General features: G+C 31.1%; 1 protein-coding gene across 4 annotated transcripts; it reads right to left on the bottom strand.

The window, feature by feature from the left end:
• Positions 1-308: 308 nt before the first annotated feature.
• Positions 309-26,937, bottom strand: Slik (Sterile20-like kinase). Of its 4 annotated transcripts, none has more exons than XM_074140846.1 (27): positions 26,569-26,937; positions 25,834-26,249; positions 20,459-20,623; positions 20,169-20,367; positions 19,955-20,085; positions 19,635-19,853; positions 17,467-17,571; positions 14,773-14,857; positions 14,577-14,695; positions 13,773-14,207; positions 13,483-13,699; positions 13,134-13,402; positions 12,756-12,954; positions 12,325-12,530; positions 12,111-12,235; positions 11,681-11,804; positions 11,374-11,552; positions 11,189-11,285; positions 10,949-11,104; positions 10,721-10,864; positions 9,370-9,489; positions 9,168-9,281; positions 8,863-9,078; positions 8,635-8,770; positions 8,431-8,534; positions 5,216-6,286; positions 4,128-4,153 (listed from the first exon to the last, which is right to left on the bottom strand). In XM_074140846.1, exons 2-26 carry the CDS (start codon positions 25,990-25,992, stop codon positions 6,002-6,004), a joined length of 4,308 nt encoding a protein of 1,435 aa, XP_073996947.1. In that variant the 5' UTR covers positions 25,993-26,249; positions 26,569-26,937; the 3' UTR covers positions 4,128-4,153; positions 5,216-6,001. The 4 variants fall into 4 exon arrangements, with proteins under 4 accessions (XP_073996948.1, XP_073996947.1, XP_073996945.1 ...); XM_074140844.1 differs by having other exon boundaries at positions 13,480-13,699; positions 26,569-26,936; XM_074140847.1 differs by lacking the exon at positions 5,216-6,286 and having other exon boundaries at positions 309-4,153; positions 13,480-13,699; positions 26,569-26,936.
• Positions 26,938-27,027: the final 90 nt, after the last annotated feature.

Genomic DNA, 27,027 nt, shown 5'->3' with positions numbered 1-27,027 from the left:
TGTATTTGGCTTCTTTTTTTTTAATTGTATATGATATGCTAGAAAGAAAAACTTGCAATATATTTAGTTTTCATTATACGGAAGGGGGGTTGCAATTAATTTGAATTATGAAGGGCCAAGGTATCTGGTGTATATCTAACATACGAGAACCATATAACTTGACTCCACCTAGGAGCATTACTTGTCACTTCTCATTAACGTCCAAACGAAAATATTCCTAAAGCGATAGATGATAGATGCAGATAGATTCAGCTAAAAACTTAATTACTAAATTAATTTATGTAAAGGTAGGAGTAATATATTATGAATAAAATACTTTTTTAAATATATTTAAACAATGTTATTTACATACATATAGTTAATAATAATTGCTACATTATTTATTTTTTATTTACAGATAAATATTTTTTAATCATGGAAAAATATGGGTAAGGGACAACTTCATAAAAATTTACAACTGTGATAAAATAGAAAAAAATTGGGGAACATCCAAAAATAAAAGAAATTGAAGATATTTCCCTAAAAGGCAACTTTTTCATGGTGTTTTATTAAAACATGTAATTGCTTCAAAATGGAATTCCACGAAAACTTTAATTAACAAAAAAAAACTTTTTATATTACAATGAGCAAATTTTATAATTTTAGTTTATGTTACAATAGCTTCGGGGAAAGCTTTAATACTTAAGAATAAAAATCATTTACTACGTTTTTAATCTCTTTAATGAATAATTTCCCTGACGTTAACAATCGTAAAAAAAAAAAATATATATGTATATATAATAGAATAAATCAAGTAATTAAGAATATAAGATTTAAGTTTATTTTTATTTTATATTATTTTGATACAGAAAAGATGCAAATTATAGAGATAAGAATAATAATAATTAATTTTACCAAAACCATTTTTTTTTTTTTTTTAAATTTTTAAACATACAAACATAAATAATTTTTAAGTGTGTTTTTCCTATAAATTATTCATTTTTACCCTTCACATCACTTTAGATTTAATCAATTCTTTTTTATTTAAGAAAATAAGCGACATTACATACATGGGGCCAGGTCCAGTTCTCGCGAACGTGAACGATAAAGCATTATTTTTTTTTTGGAAAATTTTCGAAATTAATTAAATATTGGCATGACTTTGTTGTATACATTAAATCTATTAATTTTGATGTAGCAAAACAAGTTTTAGAAATTTCCTGATGCATTTTAGAAAAGAAAGATAAGCCTTAATTCATGGGAACTATAACGTTTTTAGTAATAACAACCTTCGCTCACTTCCACATCTCTATTAGTCAACTCAGTCTTGTGAGATTGAGGATACGAAATCTTTTAGGGCGATAACATTAAAATAAACAGAGAAAGTTAGTTAAACTGGCGAGGCTTATGTAAAATGTTTATGGAAAAGCGCTTTTTTATCGATTAGCCCCAACATAAAAATAGAAACATTTAAATAAAATCTTACGATTTTTTTTTGGCACTTGAAATAACATGAAAAAATCCTGATTAAAGAAAAAATTAAATGACTTCTGTTTACAATCATTTTCATTTTATATATAAGGCATCGTTAAAAATAAAAGTAATATACCTTAAACGAATTAACAAATTTTTCTTTCTCAGAAAATCAAAAGAAAAACAGATTAACGCTAATTCTGTACATTAATTTTGTTTTTAAATATTTATAACACTATTTACTATACTTTACAAAAATTTACATTAATGTTTGCTTTTTAAATTCACAAAAAGATATTACCATATCTTATAGATAATTTTAAATATTTAAATTACACAGCTTGCTCTTCTTCTTTTACTAGCACTTGCTGATTTGAAGGATAGTTTGTTTTTTTTAAGTCTTTCCGAACTGATCACTGGGTTTACTGATATGTGCTTTGTAAAATTTCAATTTCAAATTTAGCTGTAATCTTAATATAGTAAGAAATAATAAAATTTGAAGCACCTTTTTATTTATAATTTTATCTCCACACTTAGGACCGAATAGCACGAGTGTGTACTATTGTTTCTTGATTGTGACCAGGCATTTTAGTGCCGGCAAAATATCTCCAGTAATTTTAAAAAATAAAAATAAATAAATCGAAGGGATTTTGTTAAATTACCAATAATTTTATCTAAAACGTAGAGCTGAAGTAATCCTGGAAAAAAATACATAAATTTCGACTAGTGTAATATAACTGGAAAAATAAAGTTGCAATATATGAATATTTCATAAATATATGAAATTGCTCAACATGCGGACATATTTTAGAAATAAAGTAGTTTAAAACATGAATAAAATAGTATTTTTAACTGCTAAAATAAGGAACTCTTTTTTAGAAAAAAAAACTTTTTAAAATAATTTCTGTTAAAGATTTGAACATGAATAAATAAGGGTTGAACGTTGTTGAGGATTACCTTCAAAAAAAAACTTTTGCGCGCTGCGCAATATTCTTTTTGCAAAATTGAAAGGCTTTTCAGACCACCCCTCCATACATTCTTTGAAAGCATATCATGTAATATAAATTGTTTGGGAAAAATTTATTTCCCTTCGACTTTAGCTGTTGTCCTGATAAATTAATCTAAAAAATACAGAAACAAAAAAAAAATCTTGGGGAAACAGTTAATTTCTTACAACTCAAGTAAGGAGTACTCTTCTCAAATTCAAATTATTTATTTAAAACAAACAAAATACTCAGGTGGAAATATATAATTCTCCAACACTTGTAAGTAACCCGTTTATTTTATTAAAAGAAATTTCTTAAAATGGATTTTAAACAGATTGACAGATTTGAATTAATTCCAACTAATCATTTAAAAAAAAAAAGACCACACTTTTCTATTTTAAACCCTTCAATAAACGCATTACAAAAGCTTGAGCTTACTGACGACTCGCATGCATTAACGTTGCGCTGTTTATTATTTCTATACAGACTAGTCATACCACTGTTATAGTTGACCTGAGCAAGTATCAACTTGTGGCAGATCAGACCAGCATATTTAATAATAGTAGCATAACACCTGATTTCAAGACAATATTTTATTACTACTTCTACTTATTAAACAGACAGTTGCTACTACTTATCTTGCAAGTTTCTAACCAATTTATAGTAGGTTTTTAGGATAGCCACTTTGATTTTTTTTTTTTTTATAAAAAATAAAATAAAATAAAAATTAGTGCAATTAACGAGGAAATTATTTAATAAATATATCTCAGATTACAAATATACGTATATATTTCATTATAATTCTTTCTTCATTATTTGACTAAATAATTTTTAACCATTTTAATTATAACAGCTTTTTTTTTTCTTTTTTTGAGCATTTTTTTCTAAAATTATTTGAATATTTTAAGCAATATTCAAATTTATGTATTTGTTAAATATATATTTTATTAAAATACTTAAAACAACATACAACAGCAATATTACTTAAAAATAATTTCGTTATTTGCTCTTACTTTTATGTATATTATATTCCTTAATGCAATTTATTTGTATTTACCTTAAATTTTACATATGTATACATAAATTCTATCGTTTTATTCCTAAAACTCTACTTTTATAAATTTATTTATCACTTCGCTCTAGCAGAATATATAAAGTTCGATTATATATAATATAATACAGGATTTAATATTTATATATATATATATATATATATCTATATATATATAATAAATTAGACCTCTACCACTATTTTTTATATTATCAATATTCGGAAGGGAAAGAAGTGATTTTCTCTTTAAAAAGACCATTGGGCAGTAGTATTAAGACTTGCAATAATTCAAGTTAATGGGAGATAAAGAGAATATACTGCTGAATAGCGCCACTAAATACTGCATAATAAAAAAATGAAAAGGGAAGGGATATGGAGAGAACCAGATAGTGTGACAGAATGACCAGAAGACCATTCGAAGAAATAAATCACGAAGTATTTTTTCTAACTTTTTTGTTTTTCTTTATAGTGCTAAAACAAATTATATACTCGTATATACAATACGCATTAATGTGATGTGTTAATCTTGTGATACCGATGATAAACTACTTCTTGTGGAAGATCTATGATGAACTGGTTCAGCAAGATCTGGTGGTAATGGATGGGATGGTCCATAGATAGCTTCCTGCTCTTCTAACTGTTGAGCGAACTGCTCCTCTAAACGCTAAAAAAAATAAATAAATAAATAAAAATAAAAGTATAATAACATAAATAATTTAGACTACAGATTTTACATTTAGTCAGATTTAACAAATAAGAGATAGTCTTATAAAAATATTTAAAGTAATACTAAAAAGATAATTATAGAATGAATGAATTATAGAGTGGAGAGGAGGGGATATCTCGCGTACTTTGAAACAATAATATTATGAAAATGTCCGTAATATTATGAAATGCTGGATAACATGGTTTATTTCAACGGTTGTAGCACGCATTTTTTTTTTTTTTTTTGCTGTTTCAATCCATCATTTAGGTATGGTTCACCAAATGGTGAATTTGACTTCCAATATGTTTCTGTCCCTCATGAGAGTCAACAAGTATAGTATATGACACGGAGGAAGTCCAACTATCTACTTCGTACGGATGAATCAACTTGTGATGTGTGAAAATCCAAAACCAGTGAGAAACATCCGAAAGATTTATATACATAAACCATTTTTTTTTTGAGAAATTTACATTACGGGCATTTTAACAATAAGTTAGAATGAAAAAGTGAGCACCTCGAGAATAATAAGAGAAAGTCGTATGAGTGCCCACACAATATTTTTATAAACATATTAAAGTAAAATTCCCGCAGCAGGTCGCTGTTGCGTGTAGCACGTCCTGGGTGTTGCAATCCCACGGGTTCATAGCACAGTACTCCATGCACTTTCATTATACAATAGGGACACAATACACTTACACTACAACATTCATACTAAGGCACGTATACACTACACACCCAAGGGATAGCTTCGCAAAGGGAGTAAAACCCTTTAAATCCAAGGTCCTCCATTGTGTCCGGGGTTGGACGTAGGGCCGACCTATGCAGCCTATCCAGCAAAACCTTAATATGTTTCGAAGCCTCAATTGGAAAATTGAGAAGGCAAAGGGCCCTTCTCGTGGGCTGTACTGCCAAAAAAGAGCAAGAAGAATTCAAGTAAAATCAAGTAAATAAGCACAAAAAAAAGGGAGAAATATTAAAATTAATTTAAAATCTTTAAGCAAAAAGAAAATTTAAACTCACGTGTTCAAGAAAAAAAATCCAATTACTCATTCAAATTATGTTTTAAGTCATGTAAAGGAAACTGAAGAAAGTGAAACAAAAAATTGGTGGATTCAAACAAAATGATACAAAACAAAGAAAAAGGAGCAAAAAAAATTTCAGTAAACAAAAGGAATGGATTCATTCAAAACAAAAAAGCATCTAAACAAAAAATTAAAATAAAATAAAACTTCCAATTTCAGAATCCACACATAGAGAACAACGTGGAAAACAAAACAATGATGAGAACTGACGTAAACCATTAAATACAACATTAAACCATTGAACAAAAGATTGATTTTTAACTCAATTATTGAGTATAGGACTCAATTATTGAATGTATAGGATAAGGAATTTTGTTAAATAATCTTATGTAAGAAAGTAATTACTTGAAAGAACATGAATCTCCCAACCTAAAACATTAATTATGATCTTAATGAAATAATGATTCATTCAAGTGTTTGATTAAAAGTTTTAGTGAAAAATTATTTTCACAACATTAAGATGTATGAATAATTATTAATGTTAATAACAAAACTCAGAAAAAAAAAAGACAAAACAACCCAGTATTAAAAGTTACTACGAGTACTTTATGAAAATATTAGTTGGTTAACTAATTGAGCAAACTACTTTGTAACAAATAGATTATTTTATTAGATTAAAATAGATTATTTTTGTAAAACTGTTCGCTGAAAGGTAACAAGCACCCAAAAACCAAAAAGAAAAAACAAATGTTAATTTTACTATTCCAAAAAAAAAAAAAAAAGATTAGTTTTTAAAAGCAAAAGTACTCAGTTTAGGACGTGGGATAGTGAATCTAGGCCAGGAATCAGAATGGTTTGGTAAGGAATAAGTTCTATGTCTGATTGTTGGTTCAAATAGTCCAAGTGATATAGTGTCGAATTCAACATCTGAAGCGCTGGAAGAGTTGGGCGATGGTTGTTCACAACCAGTAAATGTCAAAAGTCCTGCAGCTACCATCAATTGGCCAATTTTATATCCATTTTCCTCTTGATGACGTTTCAGTGCGGCACTGAATTCACTCTCGAGTAGCTGAAAAATTTATGATAGGAAATATAGGAGGAAGGAAATGTTCTTTTTAATTACTGTTCTCCCACAATGAGTTAAGTTTCAAAAAAATCAATTCCTGTTTAGGTGGTTGAAATGGCTAGTTCCTTTTTAGGGTTTTCGTACGCTCGGAGATCCATTCGTTGCGATTTTTTTTTTTAATCGCATAGCTGCATCACGATTGCGAACGGGCAGCCAAGCAAAATAACACCAATGAATCTGATACCTTATGGGGCAGTAATTTGAAAGGTGGTCTGAAATGAGATTCTCGGAGGTTAATCTAGAAGTCATTTTTGGCTAAAAGCTGGTATAAAATCACCATCTTAACAATGTCACACACGAGGTGAGGGTCGCCATGGGTAGGAATAATACGATTGTTTTAAAAAAAGTTGGGTTTAAAGCAACATACGAGGTGTGTTCAAAAAGTAACGGGAATTTTCGTTTTTTGAAAAAAATATTTATTTATTCATCTACATTAATATTGTCGCCTTCAAAGTAGTCCCCTTCGCATACAATACACTTGTGCCACCGCTTTTTCCAATCCTCGAAACACTTCTGAAACTCGATCTTTGTGATAGCTTTCAGCTCTTTCAGCGATTCGCTTTTAATGTCATCTATGCTTGTAAAACGACGGCCTTTTAATGTTCTCTTTATGTTTGGAAATAGAAAAAAGTCACATGGAGCCATGTCTGGCGAATATGGAGGCTGGGGCATCGTTAAAGTTTTGTTTTTGGCCAAAAATTCACGAACAAGCAATGAAGTGTGAGCAGGTGCATTATCGTGGTGCAAAATCCATGAATTGTTTTGCCACAAATCCGGGCGTTTTTTTCGGATTGCTTCACGCAAACGGCGTTGAACTTGTAGGTAGTACTCCTTATTGATTGTTTGACCTTGTGGCAAGAATTCATGATGCACTATGCCATTAAAATCGAAGAACACAGTGAGCATAACCTTCACATTCGACCGCACTTGTCGAGCCTTTTTCGGTCTTGGCGATCCAGAATGCCTCCACTGGGACGATTGAGCCTTAGTTTCGACATCATATCCGTAAACCCATGTTTCGTCACCTGTTATAACACGTTTCAGTAGATCCGCATCGTTGTCGACTTCATTGAGTGACTCTTGAGCAACTTCCATTCTCCGCTGTTTTTGTTCGAAATTCAACAATTTTGGAACAAATTTTGCTGCCACACGTTTCATACCCAAAACATCCGAAAAAATTTCATGGCATGAGCCAATTGATATGGCAACATCATCAGCGACTTCTCTGATTGTGATTCGGCGATCGTTCATAACCATTTCTTTCACTTTTTTCACGTTTTCATCGGTTGTTGATGTGCTTGGACGTCCAGGTCGTTCGTCATCTTCAACGTTTTCGCGGCCATCTTGGAAACGCTTATACCACTCGTAAATCCTTGTTTTACTCATAGCAGACTCACCATATGCCTTTATTAACATTTCACACACTTTATTTCATTTTTTACGCAAAATTTAATACAAATTCTTTGATCCATTTTTTTTAACAAACAAAAATCGCCAAGCTCGAAAAACACGTCTAACCTTAACGGCTGCCACTTAAGAAGTAAACAATGAATATTACTGAAAATTTTATCGTACTTCAGGGGCATGTGTACCAACATAATAAAAAAAAAATTTTTACAATCAGACTCTCCAAACCCGCGAAATTTAAAAATTCCCGTTACTTTTTGAACACACCTCGTATGGTATAAACAAGGAGATTGCCAAGTAAGAAATCCGAGAAAACTATCGGAAATTTGCCATGTACACATTATTTCCCATTTCCCATAGCAATAAAATAAAAGAAATTTGACTCTTTCATTTTACAAAAAATTAAAAATTAATTATTTTATTTGAATTTGAATATAAATTAAGTATACTGAAACGTATTTTAATCATGAATACATGTTCCTTTTTTATAAAACATGCACAATACAATTAAATCATCAAAATTTTGAAAAAAAAATAAATGAAAATCTTTTCTTAATAAAAAAATTAAAAAATACTTGAGTTTCTTAATAAAAAAAAATCATGAAATACCAATATTTACTTATTGGACAACAGTCATGCTTAAAAAATAGATTTGTTCTGCAATAATGGTGCAAACCTACCTGCTTTCTAGGCTTCAACTGAGCCTTCCAGTCTTTAAGTTCCTTACTGTAAGTTTCTTCTTGCTCCTTTAGCTTCATAGTTTCATGCTCCATCAGCATTTTACCTAAGAGTAAATGTACAGCAATTATTTTTATACCTTTTTTGGAGGGAATGATTTTATTGAAGTAGTGGTTAAACTACATTTTGCTTTAAATAAAACATACGTTTCTCATTTTGAAGCTGCTCTAATTCTTTAATAGTAGTCTCAGAAGTTGCTCTGAGCTCCTCCAGTTGCCTCTGGTGCTTCTGATCAAACCTCTGAGTTTCCAGTCGATACCTCTTCTTCTCATTTTCTTGGAACTGAATACAATAAAATAATATAAATTAAAATTAATTATCATTTATGCCAAAATCGAATCAAACTTAAAATACATGAAAAAAATAAAAATAACCTTTTTCAGCATATTCCTTTCATGATCCGGATCTGGGGAATTCGCCATACGTATTCGCATACTTTCTCTAAACATCATCTCCCTAACTTTCATCTCAGACTTAATCCTCTTTGGATGTGCCCTCTTTTCAATTGTTTGCCGCTTAACCATTTCGTCTTCTTTTCGTGAATTCATTCGTTTCATATGATCCAATTCTTTATCGTGACGAATTAACATCTAAGATTGAACATAAAGTAAAAATCAACGTAAATGATTTTAACAGAATGTCTTCCACTTAATAGTTTCATCTTTATTCATAGTTGTACCTGATGTCTTTGCAGAAAGAATCCATCTTTTAATTGTCTTTTAGCTAACTGGTGTTTTTCGTGTATATGCCGCTCTTCCAGTTCCCAGAGTGCAGCTTCACGAGCTCTCATTAACTACAAAATTGATATTGTTCATTTAAAACACAAAACGCCTTCCAAATGAATAAGATTAGGATAACTATTAGAAATAAAATTAGCATACTTGTTGTTTCTGTTGTAGGAACTGTCGATCCATTAGAGCAATTTTATCTCTATGTGAATCGCTGAGTCTTCGCAAAGAAATCTCATGGTTTTCATTCAACTTTTGTAAAAACAATTTCTCCTAGTAAATTGATAATTTAATATTTTAAAAATTTAATTCCGTTCTTTAAAAAACATACTTTTTTTTAACTCTTTGCGGCTAGGTGGGTTAAAAACTGTCCCACCTTTTGCTTAGCTCTTGCTGCATGGTGGGATATATTTTAACCCACCTCGAAAAGTTGAAGTTATTCATACATACAGCTTAATATGTTATTTAAAGTTTTTCATTCAGTTGGCGGTGCTATGCACCAATGGTAAATGCGAAAATAAGTGAAATAATTTTTTTATTTATTATAAACTTGACCGATAGTAAAAAATGGTGGCACCGCATACTGTTCTATTATTTGGATGCAGCTGTTGTTAATTCATATATTGTTTATAAAAAATTGGGTCAAAACATGGAACTTAAACATTTCAAGGAACAGTGCGCTGAAGGGCAGTGCTGTACTGACTGCAAAGTTCCGCTTTGTTTTGGTAAAAAGTTGTGTTTGAATGAACATCCTATAAAGCATTAGTTGCATAGTGGTATTATACAATACCAGTGGCCCACACTAAAAAAGAACTATTGAAATGGTATTAATTCTTTTCTTTTTTCGTATTTTGAGAGTGATGATTATTTGAGAGGGATGATTACATATGGAAAATAATGGAAATGAATGTTGATTTCCATTTTTTTATAATAAAAGAAATTCTGTGCAACTAGGGCTTTTATTTTCTTTAAAATCGTGTGCCTCGAAGAGTTAAAATGCATTATTCGACTGCAATGGAACACTTGGTAAGGAACTATAGCATTAAAAGAATTTTACATTTGGAACTTGGGACGTTTTTTGGTTTATAACTTTTCAAGAGAACAATGAACAATTAGCGTCTCTTGAAATTAAATGAACTTATTTTCAGAACAAATGTAAGATCTAAGAAAATTTAATAATACAAACTGATGTAAGACAAAGACTTGAGTTTTTGCTTGTTTTTTTTTTCCCACAGATATGTTTGATAGAAAACTGGGTAAGAATTCTACGTGCAATAGAAATGACGTACCCACACTGGAAGATAATATGTGCAGATGGTGACTTGTTAAGAACCTTATTTGGTTTCCACCGTCTTTAGATCTAGCTTGATACGAGTAGGTCAAAAACTAGCGGGGAGATCCCTAATTTTCAGTTACGGGGTAGACCATTTGAGCTATCTTGGAGATAGATGCTATACTTTATATTCTTATTTCGAAAAATAGAAATTTCAAAAATTATACTAACTCTTTCTTCGTGCTCCGCTTCCATTTTTTCTTTTCGAGTTTTGAAAGCACTCTTTCGACGATCTTTAGGCATAAGATCAACCTCCTGTTTTAACAATCTCATCTCTTGTTTTTGACTTTCTCTAAATTCTTTAAGTTCTCTTTCCTGCGAAAGAAATTATTTTTTTAAAATGAACTTGCAATGACATAAAATATTGCAGTGTTTAAATAGTTAGTACTATGCAGGAACCTGTTCTGCCCTAATTTTCTTGCTAGTAAGTCTAAGATCTGCTTCTTGTTGGGCTTCAGCTTTTTCCATCTGTTGTCTCTGCTGTCGTTGTAAAGTTTCCAAATCACTTTCATAAGTCCTAATTAAGGTAACTCGTTCTTGTTCAAATTTCTTGTCCTGGAAACAATTTAGGTAAAAAGTGTTTCAACAGTTTTCTCTCAAGAGACTGTAGAATTACTATAACTGTTTTTTATTAAGTACCTGCTGCTCTTTCGCTAAGTGCGCTTTAGAAGAAAGATCTTGAAATTGCTTTTGTTCTTGCTTCTGAAGCATTTTTAGTTCCCTGAGTTCTTGTTTTCTACAAATTAAATAAATGTAAGATGAAATTATCTTTGAACAATATACAATATATAAAACATAGGCGAGATTAATCGAGAAATATAAACCTGAATATATGATCATCGTATCCACGACCATTTTCTTCATCACCATAAATAACCCTACTCGTCGTAGTCGTCACTACAACTCCATCAATTTCGAATTTTCTCGTACGTTTTCTGGTCTTCTTCTTTAAGTTCATAATTTCTAATTCTTCCTTAGATCGGCTATGCCTACTGTTTTCGTGCTATAAAAATTAAGAGAGAGAAAAACAAAATTAACTTGAAGTATATGATAAAAACAAATAAAAAGAACAAAGGATTTATTTCTTATTTTTGGATTTAAAAATTAATTTATTAAAATGAGAATGCTTACCCTGTTATAATCGGATTTAGGTCTCAATACGACTTCACCGTCATGTATTCTACCCGGCCTGTTCTCTTTATTACTTCCTCGGCTATCCTGACTAATCGTTGTCGACACACTTTCAGCATCGGACCTATAAAATGCAGTTAAATAAATTTCATCGAGCCACAAAGCGTCCTCCTATGCTCCCTTGAGCATACTTGAATGAAAGATCGGTAAAAGGAAATCTTGAAAGTGGTAACTCTCCCTTAAGATGTGTTTCATGTAGGTCTTACCATTTTATAAAACAATTGATTTTGGTCTCTCAATTTTTTTTAAACCTGACAAACTTAAAACCACCTTTTTGGATTACATGAACTACGGTGAAAACAAAATATAGAAAATTCTATCTAAATACTTCCTGTTTAGTAAATAAACAATTTAATTTAAAAAGAATTACCTGTCAAAAGTCCTCGTACTAGCCGCAGACGGAGGTGTCCTGTTCCCAGTAGTAGATCCTGTATCAGATTGAGAACTAGATCTTCCATGAGACAAGTTCCTTTTGTGCTTTTCTGAATCATTTGTCTTAAAATAATGTTAAAAAAATATTAATAATTTTAAGCGTAGAACTTACGATAATAGTAAGAAGTGCGTATAATATGTAAAGAATGTACCTCCTGCTTTTGTGTACTAGTCGAATTGTTAACTACGATGTACACTTCATCCTCCGCTGGAACAGGAGGCTGTCCGTTAGGTTTATGGCTAATGGAAGTACCTCGTAGATTTCTGTCTACATCGACGGAGGTAGAAGTATCATGAACAATAATAGAGGTACCATGCGTGGAATTACCAACTATCATCAACGAATCCTCTTCCATGCCTAAATAAATATAATTTTAGAACTAATGAAATCAAATTGTTTACTTTCAGTTCCCACTAAGTGAAATTAAGGTTATGTTTTTCATGGTACGATGAAACAGTAATTTGGTTTAACGTAGAAATGAAGGAATTTAAAATGTTATTTCTACATTTTTATACATTATTCTGCCACCTATGCTTTATAATATATTATAATAGTTATGCATAAATATTTAAAACTGCTTACTGTCCACATTCCATGAGTAATCTTGTTGCCCTCGGACAGGTGCGTTAGCGTCTACAACAGAGGTGTCTCCAACAGTTACTACGGATACATGACTCATATCGTGTAGACTATCTTCATCTTTGTTAAGTGAGTCATTATCGTGCCTTATCACTTGCGAAGCTTGTACTACGACTACTTCAGGTTCATCTTCTGAATCAACCTACACATAATCAGTTGTTAAATATATGTATGCTTTTAATTTGAAAGTAGAAAACTGATAATTTACTTTAAAAAAGTTGTACTTTGCTTTTGAGTTGCACCACAACCCAAATACTGTGATATCTAATTTTTGGTTTATTTATTTAATAACAGCAAGATACCGTATGAAACTGAACCAACCTGAGTTTTGGTTTTATCATTAGCTACTATGACCACTTGACTAGGCCTAGATGTTGTATTTGATGAAGGGGATGCAGTTCCATCAGTTCGAGAGGATGTCGGCTGATGCACTAACAATGCGGGCGGATGCACTGTGGTTACTACAGTTACATTGCTTTCCAATACTTCTCTAGTACGAGGGCTGGCATCTTCGCCAATTCGAACAGTTGTTCCTCTTTTATTTTCTCCTATCGAACTTCCACTGCTACTTCCCCTACTGGGCGGAGAATCTGAGCAAAACCAAAATATCAAATAACATATGAAAACTTTAATAGGGCATAATATTAAAAATAAGAGATGGTAATACCACTGAATATAAGAAGCGGTTGTTGTGGACTTGGTTTGGAGGCAAGAGCATTAATAGCCTCTTCTGAAAGTGGTGGAGGTGCAGGTCTTCTTCTGTTTCGGTTGCTTGCAGATGAACTCCTAGCCCTGGCATGTTCCCTTTCTAATCTCCAAGTGCCATTAATCTCAGCAATTGACATGGGTCGGCCACGTCTTTCTTGAGCCCCGCAGCTATCTACATTCTAAATTAGAAATATGTTTTTAATTAATTAAGGTAAACAATTTATAACCTTCGTTAGAGTTACTGCTCATTACCTCTTCTGAATGTATCCTATATTCAAGCCTTTCCATTGATGCTCTTCTTAATCGTGGAACAATAGGTTCTTCTTCTTCTACATCTTCTTCTTCTTCCGCTTCTATCGGCTTAACTGGTGGTAATACTGGTGCCGGCACTATGTGTACTGGTTCGGGTTCTTGTTCTGGCTCTGGTTCTGACACAACCATGGATGGAATTATCGTTGGCGGGGTGGTTATGGCCGCCGGCAGTGATGGTGTTACAATATCCGTTTCTTTATTGGGTTCAGTCTCTGTTAGTCTCTCCTCCGTTGGTTTGGCAGGTGCTGGGGGCGGGGTCGGTTGTATTTCCTTGGCCTGCAATGGCGGCGGCGGTGCTGGTCCTTTATCACGTGATGTTCGCCTTTCTAGGCCTTCTGCAGTTATTAGGCCACCAGCAGCTGGTTTCTTCGTAACCTGAAAAATTTTAATTCATTTTGTTTTTATGGTTGATAAATAATGCTTTACCAACAGATGAGCTACTCATTACTTACTAAATAATGAGCTCAGGAAATTTAGTCAGCAGACTTAGAAAAATCAGAGAATTTAATCAGCCTATTTTAATTTCATATAAATCTATTCTCATTTCACTGATATAAGACTTCTGGCTTTGATTTTACATGAAGCCATACAGTTTAGGCACTTGAACTGTTTCTCCCAATAATATTAATATTTCGAACAAAAGAGCTGATATGGAACTACTGTTTGAGATAAGAATGGTCACTGAACACCCCATTAATTTTAGAATTTAAATTAAACAGATGAATATTAATAATGTGTCAGCACCTGAACAGGAGGAATCACAGCTGGTTGTTGCTTCTTAACGTCAGCCACTTCAGGTTTAGATTTTTTATTTTCTAACATTTCTACATCGGGTTTATCTCCGTCAGCCATAACCTCCTCAACTGAATTAAAAATAAAAATTAGGTAAACTTCTTTTCCAAAAAAAAAAATCAATTGTTTAATTAAAAAAATAACTAACTTTTTAGATCTGGATCTGATTTTAGGGAAGCAGAATCATCTTCTCCATTGTCCAGATCCAGAGGAAGTTGAGATGTGCGATGTTCCTATAATTAAACAAAAAAATAACAAATGTATTTAATATTTTTTATAATTAGAATTGTTTTTAGAAATATATGCCAAAATACTTTGCACTTAACGTTTAGTTGCAAGCTATACCGTGTTAAAAATCGCAACATGCTGTTACAACCACTTTTAAAACTATTATTAATTTTTATTCGCATGCTTTGATAATGATTATGAAAAACAACCCAATAAAGAAGGATTTCATGCATACATATTTAGCAGAAATAAAAGAAACCACCAACGTAAATTAAAAGCAAAATAAGATGTGCACAAGTTGTTTTTTAATTGGTGCCTTGTGTGCATTCATTAAGGAAATTTAAAAGATCCAATAAGCTATGATTAAAATAACAGTGATCTGAACACTGCTCGTCAATTCTAATGAACTGATACCGTAATTATTTAAAAAAAACAAATACGTTGCCAAAGCGATATGCCCGTTACACTCACATAAAGCTTTTGGAATAAAGCTATGATAAAAACATAATTTAAACGATTTTTTTTTAAATAAACAAGGAAAAACAATAAAGTATGGTGTCCAAATTAATTGTATCTATTGAATGCTTCAAAATATTCTTATCCAATTTTTGCATTGTTAAACGCATTTTTCCTTGAATAAAAAAAGAGAAAAGGACGAGTTTTTCCGTTTTTAGTTTTTTAATTATCATAAAGCTATTTTTTTTAAATTTATTTTAATTTTATTTTTTTGTATTTTACAGGTCTTGTTTGTTTTTTCTTTCTTTTTTAATAGACTACTTACCGACTCTCTGGTACTGTTCCCGATGCTTTTTCTGTTTCCTACCTCTCTACACTCGATAAGATTGCGGAAAGCATGTAAACAAGGCAAAAAAGTGTGTGCACCTTCAGCGAAAAACTAAATAAAAGAAGTAGAAGAACAAAGGGAAAGGAGGCGAATAATTTTTTTTTTTTATGAAAGGAATAAATAAAGAGAAAATAGAGAATTATTAAGTAAAAAGTACCAAAAATTGATGAGAACAAAAAGAAAAAGCATTGGAAAATAAGTTTAAACACAAGAAATGCTAGAATTTTAGAATAATTGGTTCGAGAAAACAATAAGAATCAATTTTATCAAAGCTTCTTCTAAATTTGGACATATCAACTTTAAAGAGAGCCTTGGAAGAAAATGATAGTTACTCCCGAAATTACGTCTTTATTCGTTGGACCGTCCAGTAATGTTACACGTACAGAAAGGAGGTAAGAAATACAGTAATCGATCAAAATGTTTTTCCCTATAATTCATTATTTTTAGGGATTGTAGATTACTTTACATTAATTAAAACCGGACAAAGTTATAAGCTCACATTTTAAGATTACGCTAGTATTTTACAAAAATAGGCTATTATTATCAAAATGCATCGGAAATAAGAATGAGAAACACTACTAATTAGAGGTATTGAGTATTGTTAGGCTATAATGCAGAAATAAACCCAAGGTCTTTGGAAAAAGTGGCAGTTACATTTATTTTTCTTCTTCAAAACTGAAGATTGTGGGAAGATATTCAATTTCGAGGCAAGAATAGATGCTACGCTTTGCCCAATAATGAGAAAAAATAATATTTCTCGATGTGCTAAATTAAAAATAATATTCTTCGATTAGTTGGTCTGCCTGCATAATGGAAGAACCATGCCCAAAACATTTTGTCCAAAAGATGAGAAAGGGGCATACAATTAAAAAAATAAATAAATAAAAACAAAAACTTTGTACTGGAAGCGGATGACAAAGTGACAAATCTGCAATGTAATGGCAACCCGACAATTTTCAAAATTTCGAAATCTCATCTTGACACCTTTGAAGCTACTGGGGCGGAAACATATTGAGTAACAAAAAATAAAGTAAAATGGTTCATCATATTGTTATATGATCCCATAAAAAAAAATGTCAAAAATTACATCATTCATCATGAAACTTAAGAAATATTAGTAAAAAAGAAGCAAGAAATAAATTAAATCAAATTTAAAACCAAAATAAATACAGGATAATGATTTGAATAAAAATGTTTCTCTTCTCTAGTCAATTTTACAAAATCAAAATTTGTAGGCAATATATTCCAAAAATTAATAAAAATAAGACATGACTTAATCTAAAAAAACAAAGCGGGGATTTTCAAACCGGATGTTAGAAAAAAATAAAATTATCTGCCATATATACAATATTAAAATTGTTTAAAAAAAAACCCAGACAGGAAAAAATTGATGAGTGCCCTACATTCTTATTATTAAGAGTAAGGGTTAAAAGAAAATAAATTAAAAAAGAAAAATAAAACGCAGAAAAATTAAAAATTAACGCTAAAATAAAAAATAAACTGCTACCATATTGTTAGTAATACAATTACCAGGTTTGATTCTAATGAATGAGTAAACCCATGCATTACTTTATCCACCTTTTAAAGGAAATGTTAGCTCTGGGAAGTTTAAACAATTCATAAGTTAGCATTTTTCTTTATTTTTCTAAATTTTTACCAACATAGCAAAATTCATGTTCTTTTTTCTTTATTTAAAAAAAGGGCATGATTTTTTTTTCTCCTTTAGGATTATGAGGATAAAAATAAAATAGAAAAAATTGAATCACTTACATCTGCCTCATCGTCAACAACTTCTTCTTCAACGACTTCAGCTTTATATTCTAGAAGAAGATCTCTTATTGGTTTTGAGTCCAATTCTCCACTAATGAATGGAAGCTAAAAATTATATTGAAACTTAATACATTGGGAAATCGGCTCTACATATTTAACCAGTTAAGCGTGTTTGACGTGTATACTCGTTGTGACTCGAAATTTTAATAAAAATACAATAAGAATATTATTTGGTGGAATGTTTCCTTTATCTTACCAATAGAACTGCGATGGGAGTCAGCCAAATGATAAGTGGTTGGTACTTGTTTGGTCTCCGCATTAGAGATTGGGGAATTACGCACACAAATAAGAAGCTCTCAATCCTTGTGCAATGCCATTTTTACCTTAGATAGAGATTCAGACCTCAGTACGAACATGATTTCATTTTGTACAGAATTCCAAAAGCTCTTTTCTTCCTTGTAAAAGCCTCTTGCGTCATCCCTAGTTAACTAGAGCAATGCATACGTGAATCGGTGCAAGATTTTGAAAAGAGCGCAGAATGCTCTGTAATCTCAAGCTCCAGAGAAAATGCAGAAAAAGTGCTTGCAGTGACTATTACGATTATTGTAAACTTTTGGTTGTTTTGCCCTGCGTTCGACACGTGTATACACATCATTGTCTGATTTTAATTTCGCACACCGTGGAGGGTTTTTTTAAAAACTAAATTCCACGCTTAACTGGTTAATATAAAGCAAATAAGGATAATAACAGTAAAGAGTAACGCCAATTTTTAGAGATTTTTCGTCCAACTACCAAATTAGGCGCCTTGGACGGAGGTAACTTGCAAACATACTTTGCTATAAATTTCTAACATAAACCACCTAGACCAATGGAAACCAATACAATACTTTAGCTTAACTTTGCGGGCCTCGTCTCAAACCGCTCGGATTCGTGGCAATAGGAAAGAAAAATATTTTAAAACCTCGTTTATTCATTTTAATTAATAGGGGGTTTTTCATTTCCTTAATTGCTGTATTTCCTCTTTGTCAAATAGGGTTGGTCCGCTTGAATAACTTTAAAGCCAGCAAGATTTATCTTAATTTTGCAAAATTTGTTTATTATCTCCAAATGGAACTGATTGACTTGCAATTTATAATGAAGTAACATTATGGAACTGATTGACTTGCAATTTAATAATGAAGTAACAGGAATTGGCAACACATGTACGATTTCCCTGTAGCGCTAAAAGTATTTTAGCTATAATGAATCCTGATGCGCTACGAATTATTTACAAATTCATTAGAGAGAATAAAATAAAAATATAGGATGCAGCGAAACTCCATAGTTGCGATTTTAGTTCTTAATTACTCACACAAGTACTATCATAACTACACTACTAATTACACCACTCTAAGCTCACATCAAATAACGAAGTCACATTCAGAGACCATTGTGTTGTTCTAGGAAGGAATGTCAGTACGCAGCGCTCAAGATATCCTTATCTCATGGAAGCCACGAAACAGAATGTAGTAGAAGAGTGGCTGGCATGACGAAGAAAGAAGGGAAAGAGGCTGCGCTATTCCTCAAATTGAATATTGGAAAAGATAGGACTGGTTTTTTTCCACCAACATATTGGTAAATTGAGGCGTTAGGAGCCAACTGTAATTGTTCATACCAATATGTTGGTTTTTTCCAGCCCTCATATAAAGTAATTGGTTAATGTGCAAACAAGACCACTATAACAATAAATAAATAAATAAATGTTATAACCCATTTTTGAAACATCAGAATCAAAATAGATGATTATTGCACTTATATCACAAAAAACAAATTTTCTAATTTGAGAAATCTGGCACGAAAAGTGAGCGCTTTTGGATCTACTTTCACCTGCGATTTTTTTGTTGAGTAATAAATATACATATGAGGCTTATAATGAATTTTCTAATTGGCTCACAAGATTATTTGGGTTGGCCACCCTTGCCCTAGAATCTCTAGTCCAAGATAGACAAATAATAAAGGAAATAACAATTGTTTAACAAATCAAAGTTGCTAATTTCGAAATTGCGCATTTAAGGTATAATTAATACCCATAAGTTTTAGTTGCTCCCTTTAATTTCTGACAATGGCGTAACATGTTAAAAGTTTATAGGCTAATTTAGTCGTGCCATAAATTATAATTAACTTCTAACCTGAAGTAAATCATCGGCATTCGGCCTTTGAGTTGGATCCTTAACTAAAGCTTTGGCGATAAAATCATTAAAATTTTTTGACCATTTTGACGGTTGATCTAATTTTGGTGGATCTGATTTTTGTATTTTCAATAATACCCTCATTGGCGACATTTCATGATTTGGTGGTTCCATTTGAGCAAATTCAATCAACGTGATGCCTAATGACCAGATATCCACCTAGAAACAAACAAATTATGAAGTAAAATTAAGTGTAAAATAAGTAAGACTTAAACCAGATATGAAATTGTGTAATAACTATAGTTCTAATTATTACCCACTTTAAAATCGTAAGGATTATCTCTAAACGTTTCACAAAGCACAACTTCAGGTGCCATCCAATATGGAGTGCCGATAAAAGTATCATGCTTTTGTAATGTTGATTTATTTTTGGCAGATACACCAAAATCAGCTATAATAAGAAAGTAAAAGTGAAATGAAATTAAAAATATTTTCAATTCTATTCTAAAAATTAGTTGAAAACAAAAAACTCACCCAATTTAACCCCTCCCGCCATTGTAAGCAATACATTTCCAGCCTTTAAATCTCTATGGATAACTTTATTTTGATGTAGAAATTGCAAGCCTCTACACATATGTAGACAAACATATGCTATCTGCGGTTCAGTTAAAGGTTTCTCTAATTCAACCATGATTGAATCTAATGCTCCACCATCACAGTATTCAATTAACATCTACAAGAAAAAAAAACGAGTTTAATGAAGGAAATTTCGAACTAATTAATTTTCTTCCTTCTTTTTAACATATTTAGAATAAATTTCTTACCCAAAGTTTACTATTTACAAAAAAGGCTTCATACAACTGTACAATATTTTCATGTTTACATTCTGATAGGATGTCTATTTCGATCATAAAATCTGATAGGTCGTCCTCGCCTTCCAGTAAACACATTTTTGCAGCTGCCAAAGCATTGGTAGATTTCGATTGAGCCTATTAAAAAATAAAAAAGTAAATGGATTAATATCTCTAATAAACCATGACAAATACACGTTTTGAAAAGAATTATTAAGATTCCATTAAATAATTAAACATTTAGGAACAAACAAAATAGATAAATTAAAACGCTACAAGAGAAGGCAATTAATGGTTATATCTTTTATAAGAAACAGATAATTTCATTGGAAGAATTCATGAATCATAAAACAAATTTGTATACAAAATAAACAATAGGCTAGAAAAAATGTAATTCTTCAAATGCAATACATACTGATTAAAATAGCTGTGATACACGTTTTTCTGTAAGCAAGGCTATGTGGGCGATTAAAACTTAGCTATATAGTCTTGAAAATAAATTTTTAACTAATAGTTCAAATTATATTACACAGTTCTTAATGAATACAAAATTTCGAAATGTAGACCATACTAAAACAATAATAGAATATTTTTAAATAAATGAGTTTTATAAATTTTTTTAATACGATGATTTGCTGCAATCAATTTAAGCTTGTTGATGTCATTAATGGCAAACAGCCAAGCAGTTCTGTAGAAAAAACTAAAGTGAACATGACTGGATTCATGCGATCAAAGCAACTAATTAATTTGTGGAAATCAAATGCTTTTAAGCTTCAGTTTTAACTTTATTGAAGAAAAATTTTCTTACGCGAAGAAAATGTGCCATGCACATTAATAAATTAGTTGCAAGAAACTATGTCTTGACAAGAGGAAAGGGCAAGAAGTGCAACTCTTTAAAACGTTTTCCTCTATTTGGTCTTCGGAGGTGTGTAATTGGGCGTTATTCTGCTGGAACAAAACTTTTGACGATTGACCAAAGCAGAATAAGCTTTATAAATTAAGAGACGATTAGCTGTTGTGGTAAAAAAGATAAGACATCAGGATGAATTTCTTCACAGTTCGAGTAAACGCATAACATTGATGTTTTTAAAATTTTCCTGTCTGTTGAATTAGTCAATCTTCTAGTCATCTGCTATTATTCGTTTGTCAAAGCTGTAGTTATATATATTTTTCTTACTAACGCTATCCTTAGACATATCAAATCCTGTAGCAAATGTAAAAGGATAAATATGATTCGCCAGCTTCCAGTAAAGCTTCAAGAAAGACATGATGGCCACCTGAATCTGCCTTTCTTACAGACACAATTCAATTTAATTCAGCAAGCAAAACTTCGCTGCTGCATGACTTTTTTTTTTAGTAGCGAAATAAAAATATTATACATCTTTGTCAATGGTCTTAGGATATTGTCGCGCCTTAAATTAAAAAAAATAAAAATAATAATGTATCATAAGTCAAAGTCGGTTTCCTGAAAAGCTACAGGTGGAACAGTTAGTGAAAGAAATTACAAATGTGAACAACCGTTTTCTAAAGATGAACAAAATATTAGTTTTATAAATATCACACGAATATGCTCATATTTCGTAGCCTTTGAAGATCGTCAATTGGCAAATCAGCAATTTTTGTGTCCGCCAAATTAATAATTAATTAAAAATAACACTCCTCATTTTAAGAGCTCTAAATGTTTAAAAAGAAATGCACAAAAAAAAGGTGAAATGCGCAGTTCTTTTACTACTTGTAATCTAAAATTCATCCGCAATGGTTACATTATAAATGCAATGTGAAGGAAACAATCTCAAAGCACTCAAGTCATTTCTAAAAATAAATAACCCATCTACTAGTAAGCTTTCTAGATATTCGGAAAGAATAACTAATGCTAGACAGAGTTTGTACTTCAAGAAACTGGAAAATGTTTAATTGAAAAATTAAATTGAGTATTATAATAAATATCTAATGAAAACATTTTTATTAAATGATTCAATATATTTTACAATTGTGAAAATTAGAATATCCATAATTTAAACATTTCAATTTTCATTATTATTTAAAAAAAATAAAAATCAGAACAAAACATTATTTGTAAAAAATAACAGAGGGTTTGAATATTTCAGACCTACTTTGAATAATATGATAAAAAAAAAAAAAACATAATTTAGTACGAGAAGACATTTAGGAAAAAAAGCAATAACATTACAGCAAATAGTATGTGTACACATGGTTTATTTTAACTTAAACCTTGATGTTCATAAGCGAAACTGGGAATAAAAAATCTTCAAGATTGCTAGCCTTATTTTTTTTTTTTTTAAATTTCTAGAAAAATAAAGCTTATTTTTGTAATAGAATCTAAAGAAAGATGATCTTATTTATCTATCTAAGCACCTAAGAAAATACAATAAGGATTTGATAACTTTGCCAAAACATTTACTAAAAGATTAATTAAATGACGTAAAAAACATGAATAAGTAAAAGAGTTATGATATCAAGCTTCTGAGGATAAGACTATGCTATTTTATGTCCATTCCTGATGAAGTGTATTGTGGGAAAGGTGGAATTTTACTCTTCCCTCAATGAATTTTTGAACGATGATTTGTGAAATATGAGGACAAGCAATCGGAATCAATAGAACATTGAGTCGTAGGGTTCGGATTCCTTCTGTTGACCAATACTGGCTGTTATTGACGTGAATTCCGGAATTGTTCGACGGCAACGAGTGGTGGGTGCCTTTTGATAATACCAATCGAACAAAAAAGCCAACAACGTAAAAGTTACGATCAGATTAAAAAATGAATCAAAAACAGTGAAGCACAATACTCTCAACAAAAGAATATTTGCCATTCATTCAATTATTAGATATCCACTAAGACTATCTTTTCAACTTTTCCAAACCAAAGAAACAACAGTCTGGCAAAAGTACTATTGCTCCGCGAGCCTACGAATCGTAAGAGATTTCCATAAAGCATCATCTTTGATTACCATAGATTGACCGGTCCCTGGGTTATCTTCGAAATTTCTGGAACCAATGAGCAGTGTTTTCCCTAACAATGATTGTAAGGGATACTTGACAATCACACATACTAATAACTTGTTAATTCTAAACCTCGTAATATGGAGTTGATCAACCACAAATTGGTTTAATAGTGAAAATAATTACTCAAAAATAAAAATCCCATTTCAGTATTCCAAGGACTGTTTTGTCGCAGATTATTCTGCCGATTCGACGCAGAAATGGTTCTAGAATTGTAGAATTCGTTTAGGCAATTTGTATTCTAATCAACTATTCACCAATCTTATCCTAACCAGTTTTATCCGTCTTACAATAGGCAGTGCCTGTATAAACTTTACAATTAATTATTATGCCAGATTTTTCAGATTGACAGATTTACACTAGCCGAATTATTCGACGTCCAAAGGATGGTACGACTTCTTGACACAAGTTGAATCTTGCCAACGTTTGAGAGATGAGCCTCTTTACTTCAGCAGCTAGTCGGTCTAAAATTACATTTTCCTCCAGATCTCACAACACTTGGACAAAGATTGGGCATCAAACAACAGAACATAGTTTTACTTATTCTATGAACTTCTTTGACCCTTTCTTGATTACTTAACATGCTAACATTCGACGCTACCAATTTAGCTCGACTTACAAACCGTTTGAATATTTAGAAAATGTACCATCCTTATTGGTAAAGTATAGCCACTGATTGTGTTGTAAATTTCATCTACATTCAATGATTGAATAAGAGATTTTTTTTTTATTATTATTGAAATGCACCTACAAAACTTATCTGCCAATCACCTTGACATCAAACATCTAACAAGTATTATAAATGAAAATCACATTTCTCAAGACCAACTTGCTTAACCAACATCTGAAGATCAATGAAAATCCGAATAATGGTAAGAATGGAAGAAATGGCCATAAAATTTAAAATCAAGATTTTATCACAACATTGTAAATGTGTGTAAGTGAAATATTGTAAAATTAAACCAGTAAAACTGTACAATAAGTTTGCTGAATGAGCCAAAAACTCACTGCAAGTTTAAGAAACTCCTCCTACTATTAAACCCAACCGAAATATCATTATGTGGATTTAAGGTTTTTTTAATTTATTTGAAAACGAACAAAACATTTTGGAGAAATCTCATTTCTGAAAATAAGAAGATGAAAAGAATGCATGATACTTCCTCTGTAAGCTTACTGGTTAAGAAAATGGGTCACTAATCGATAAAAAACAAAAAAAAAAAAATTCAAGATAAGAGATAAAACAAAAATCTAAGAATTATAATGTATCATGTAATCCAGCTGACAACCAAGTACTTGAAACTCCAAATTCAATATATGTAGTACATGTACATATTTGCTCGAATTTCATGACTCATAGCGAAGAGATTACTTCATATCTTTTTTAAAGATTAGTTTCATTATTTGTAATTGTTCATTTATCTAAATATGTTGTTGATGCATTGTTTGCCAAACTTTTTTACTTTTTCCTTTACTTAGAAAGAGGTAGTATTGTGATCGTGTCAAATTTTAGAAACTGAATTTCTGCAAAAGCATATTTTGAGGTGTCAACCTAAACCTAAAAAATATTTTGAAAGCATTGCTTCTAGCATTGAGCGTAGGAGCATGTGTGTTTTACTGAAAGATTTCGGAAACTCCGAAAGTTCAAAAACACACTGTTTCGTTTTGGTATTAGCCGGCTCATACACAAAATTGTTTTACTTGAAATTATATCTATCCCCCAGTTCTTGCAGTAAACACCTCTAAGCCAGGTTATAAATAAGTAAGCAATGAATTTAATCATTCAGAATCTCTTGCTTACTTACACCTCATTTCTCACTAATTGAAATATATTGGAAAGCTGCCAATAAACGGTGCTCCACACATATTCCTCTTTAGTATTTATCCGATTTAATGCCAAATATTAATTTAATAAAAGCAGCTGTAAATATAAGTTTTTAATTTTTATTGGCAATATATTAATATTTATTGGCATTGGTCATCAAAGCATATAAAAGGTTATGGAATGAGGAACTGAACATGATTTACTACTAGCACAGTTTAAAATGAGGGCACCTGCAAGTGAGGGGAGGTGCAATGCACTGGAAGACTGGAATGTTTAAGGGGTTTATCTTGTTTAGAGAAACATCTGTATGGCGGTCAAGGTTAAACACTCCTTGAAAACTTTCATAAGGAACATAAAACTAAAAGCAAAAAAAAAAATCGGCAGCACCTTACCAATAAAGCAAACTATCAACTTGGGAGGGAGAAATGGTTCAAACTCTTTCCAATCGAATCATTCATAAAAATGAAAAAAAAAATACATTTTTTAAATTTAAAATTCACTAACCTTGTACACTTTTCCAAACGCACCGTCTCCAAGTTCGCCAATAATTTCCCAAAATTCTTCAGGGTCACATTCCATACGAATATTGTTAAACACTTTTTTCTTTTTTGATTCATTTCCGCCAATATGTAATAATTTTTTAACATTACTTAAAAACGACATTTTTACTCCGAATGTTCAAGGTACTTTTTAAGTGATAAAAGTCGATTAAAAAAATAAATAAAATAAAAACACTTAAACTCTATTTAAACCTCTTCCTCACTTTTACATTCATATTGAATTTAATTTTACTGGCCACAATGTCACATTTTGAAAATTAGAATATGCACATAGGAATTTAAATAAACGTCATTACTTATTTTGGGGACTAATACATTCGAAAATAGGTTCATTTGTCTGACACTGCTCTATCTTGGACCCTGAAACAATATCCACACAACATTAATCAACAGGAATAATTTTTAAATACAGACTGCAAAGTATTATTTCATTAAAAAATTTGTTTGGATATGTTCTATATTTCAATACTTATTTTTTATTTGGCAATTAAGTTTAAAACTGCAAGAAAAGGAAAAATGTGAATAATTATTCAAGATTAAAAAAGAAGTTTTCATTACATTAGACTCTTATGGAACGACTAAAGAACATATAAAATTAATTAACGAATAAAATCAATGCTAATGCAGTACTTTCTGAATCCCTAGAAATACTAGATGAGAAATTAATGTTTCTACTTACAGATCAATAGTTTACTCAACGTTTGATGAACTTGTAAAATCTCAAGAATTGTTATTACATTATACCCGAATAATATCAACCACTTTCAATTTACACAAATACGAAGGAAGAGATTTCATCGAAAGAATGTAAAAGCTTAGGCCTACTTATAAAAATTGTTTTCAACAATCCGCACAACAGTTTAAAACGTTAAATTAATTGAACGTTAATAGATTGCAATACTAATCACATATTTACTGATGGGATAACACAATAGATGTCTAATTTAAACGCACAGTAAACACCTGTTCATCTAAGGTCTACTACAGTTATTTCAAGAAACAACTTGGAATCCATTTTCTACTACCACGCCTGGAAATGACGTCAGCAATGTCAATTTACACTACCATTTCTTTACAAAATACAATAAAATAACTAACTAAACTTACATTGGTTTGTTAAAAAATCATATGAATATAA

Source organism: Rhodnius prolixus, unplaced genomic scaffold (genome assembly GCF_049639745.1).
Source record: "Rhodnius prolixus isolate KJV_2025 unplaced genomic scaffold, Rpr scaffold_6, whole genome shotgun sequence".
NCBI lineage: Eukaryota > Metazoa > Arthropoda > Insecta > Hemiptera > Reduviidae > Rhodnius > Rhodnius prolixus.
Note: the sequence above shows the minus strand (reverse complement) of the source record. Positions and strands in the feature narration are given on the sequence as shown.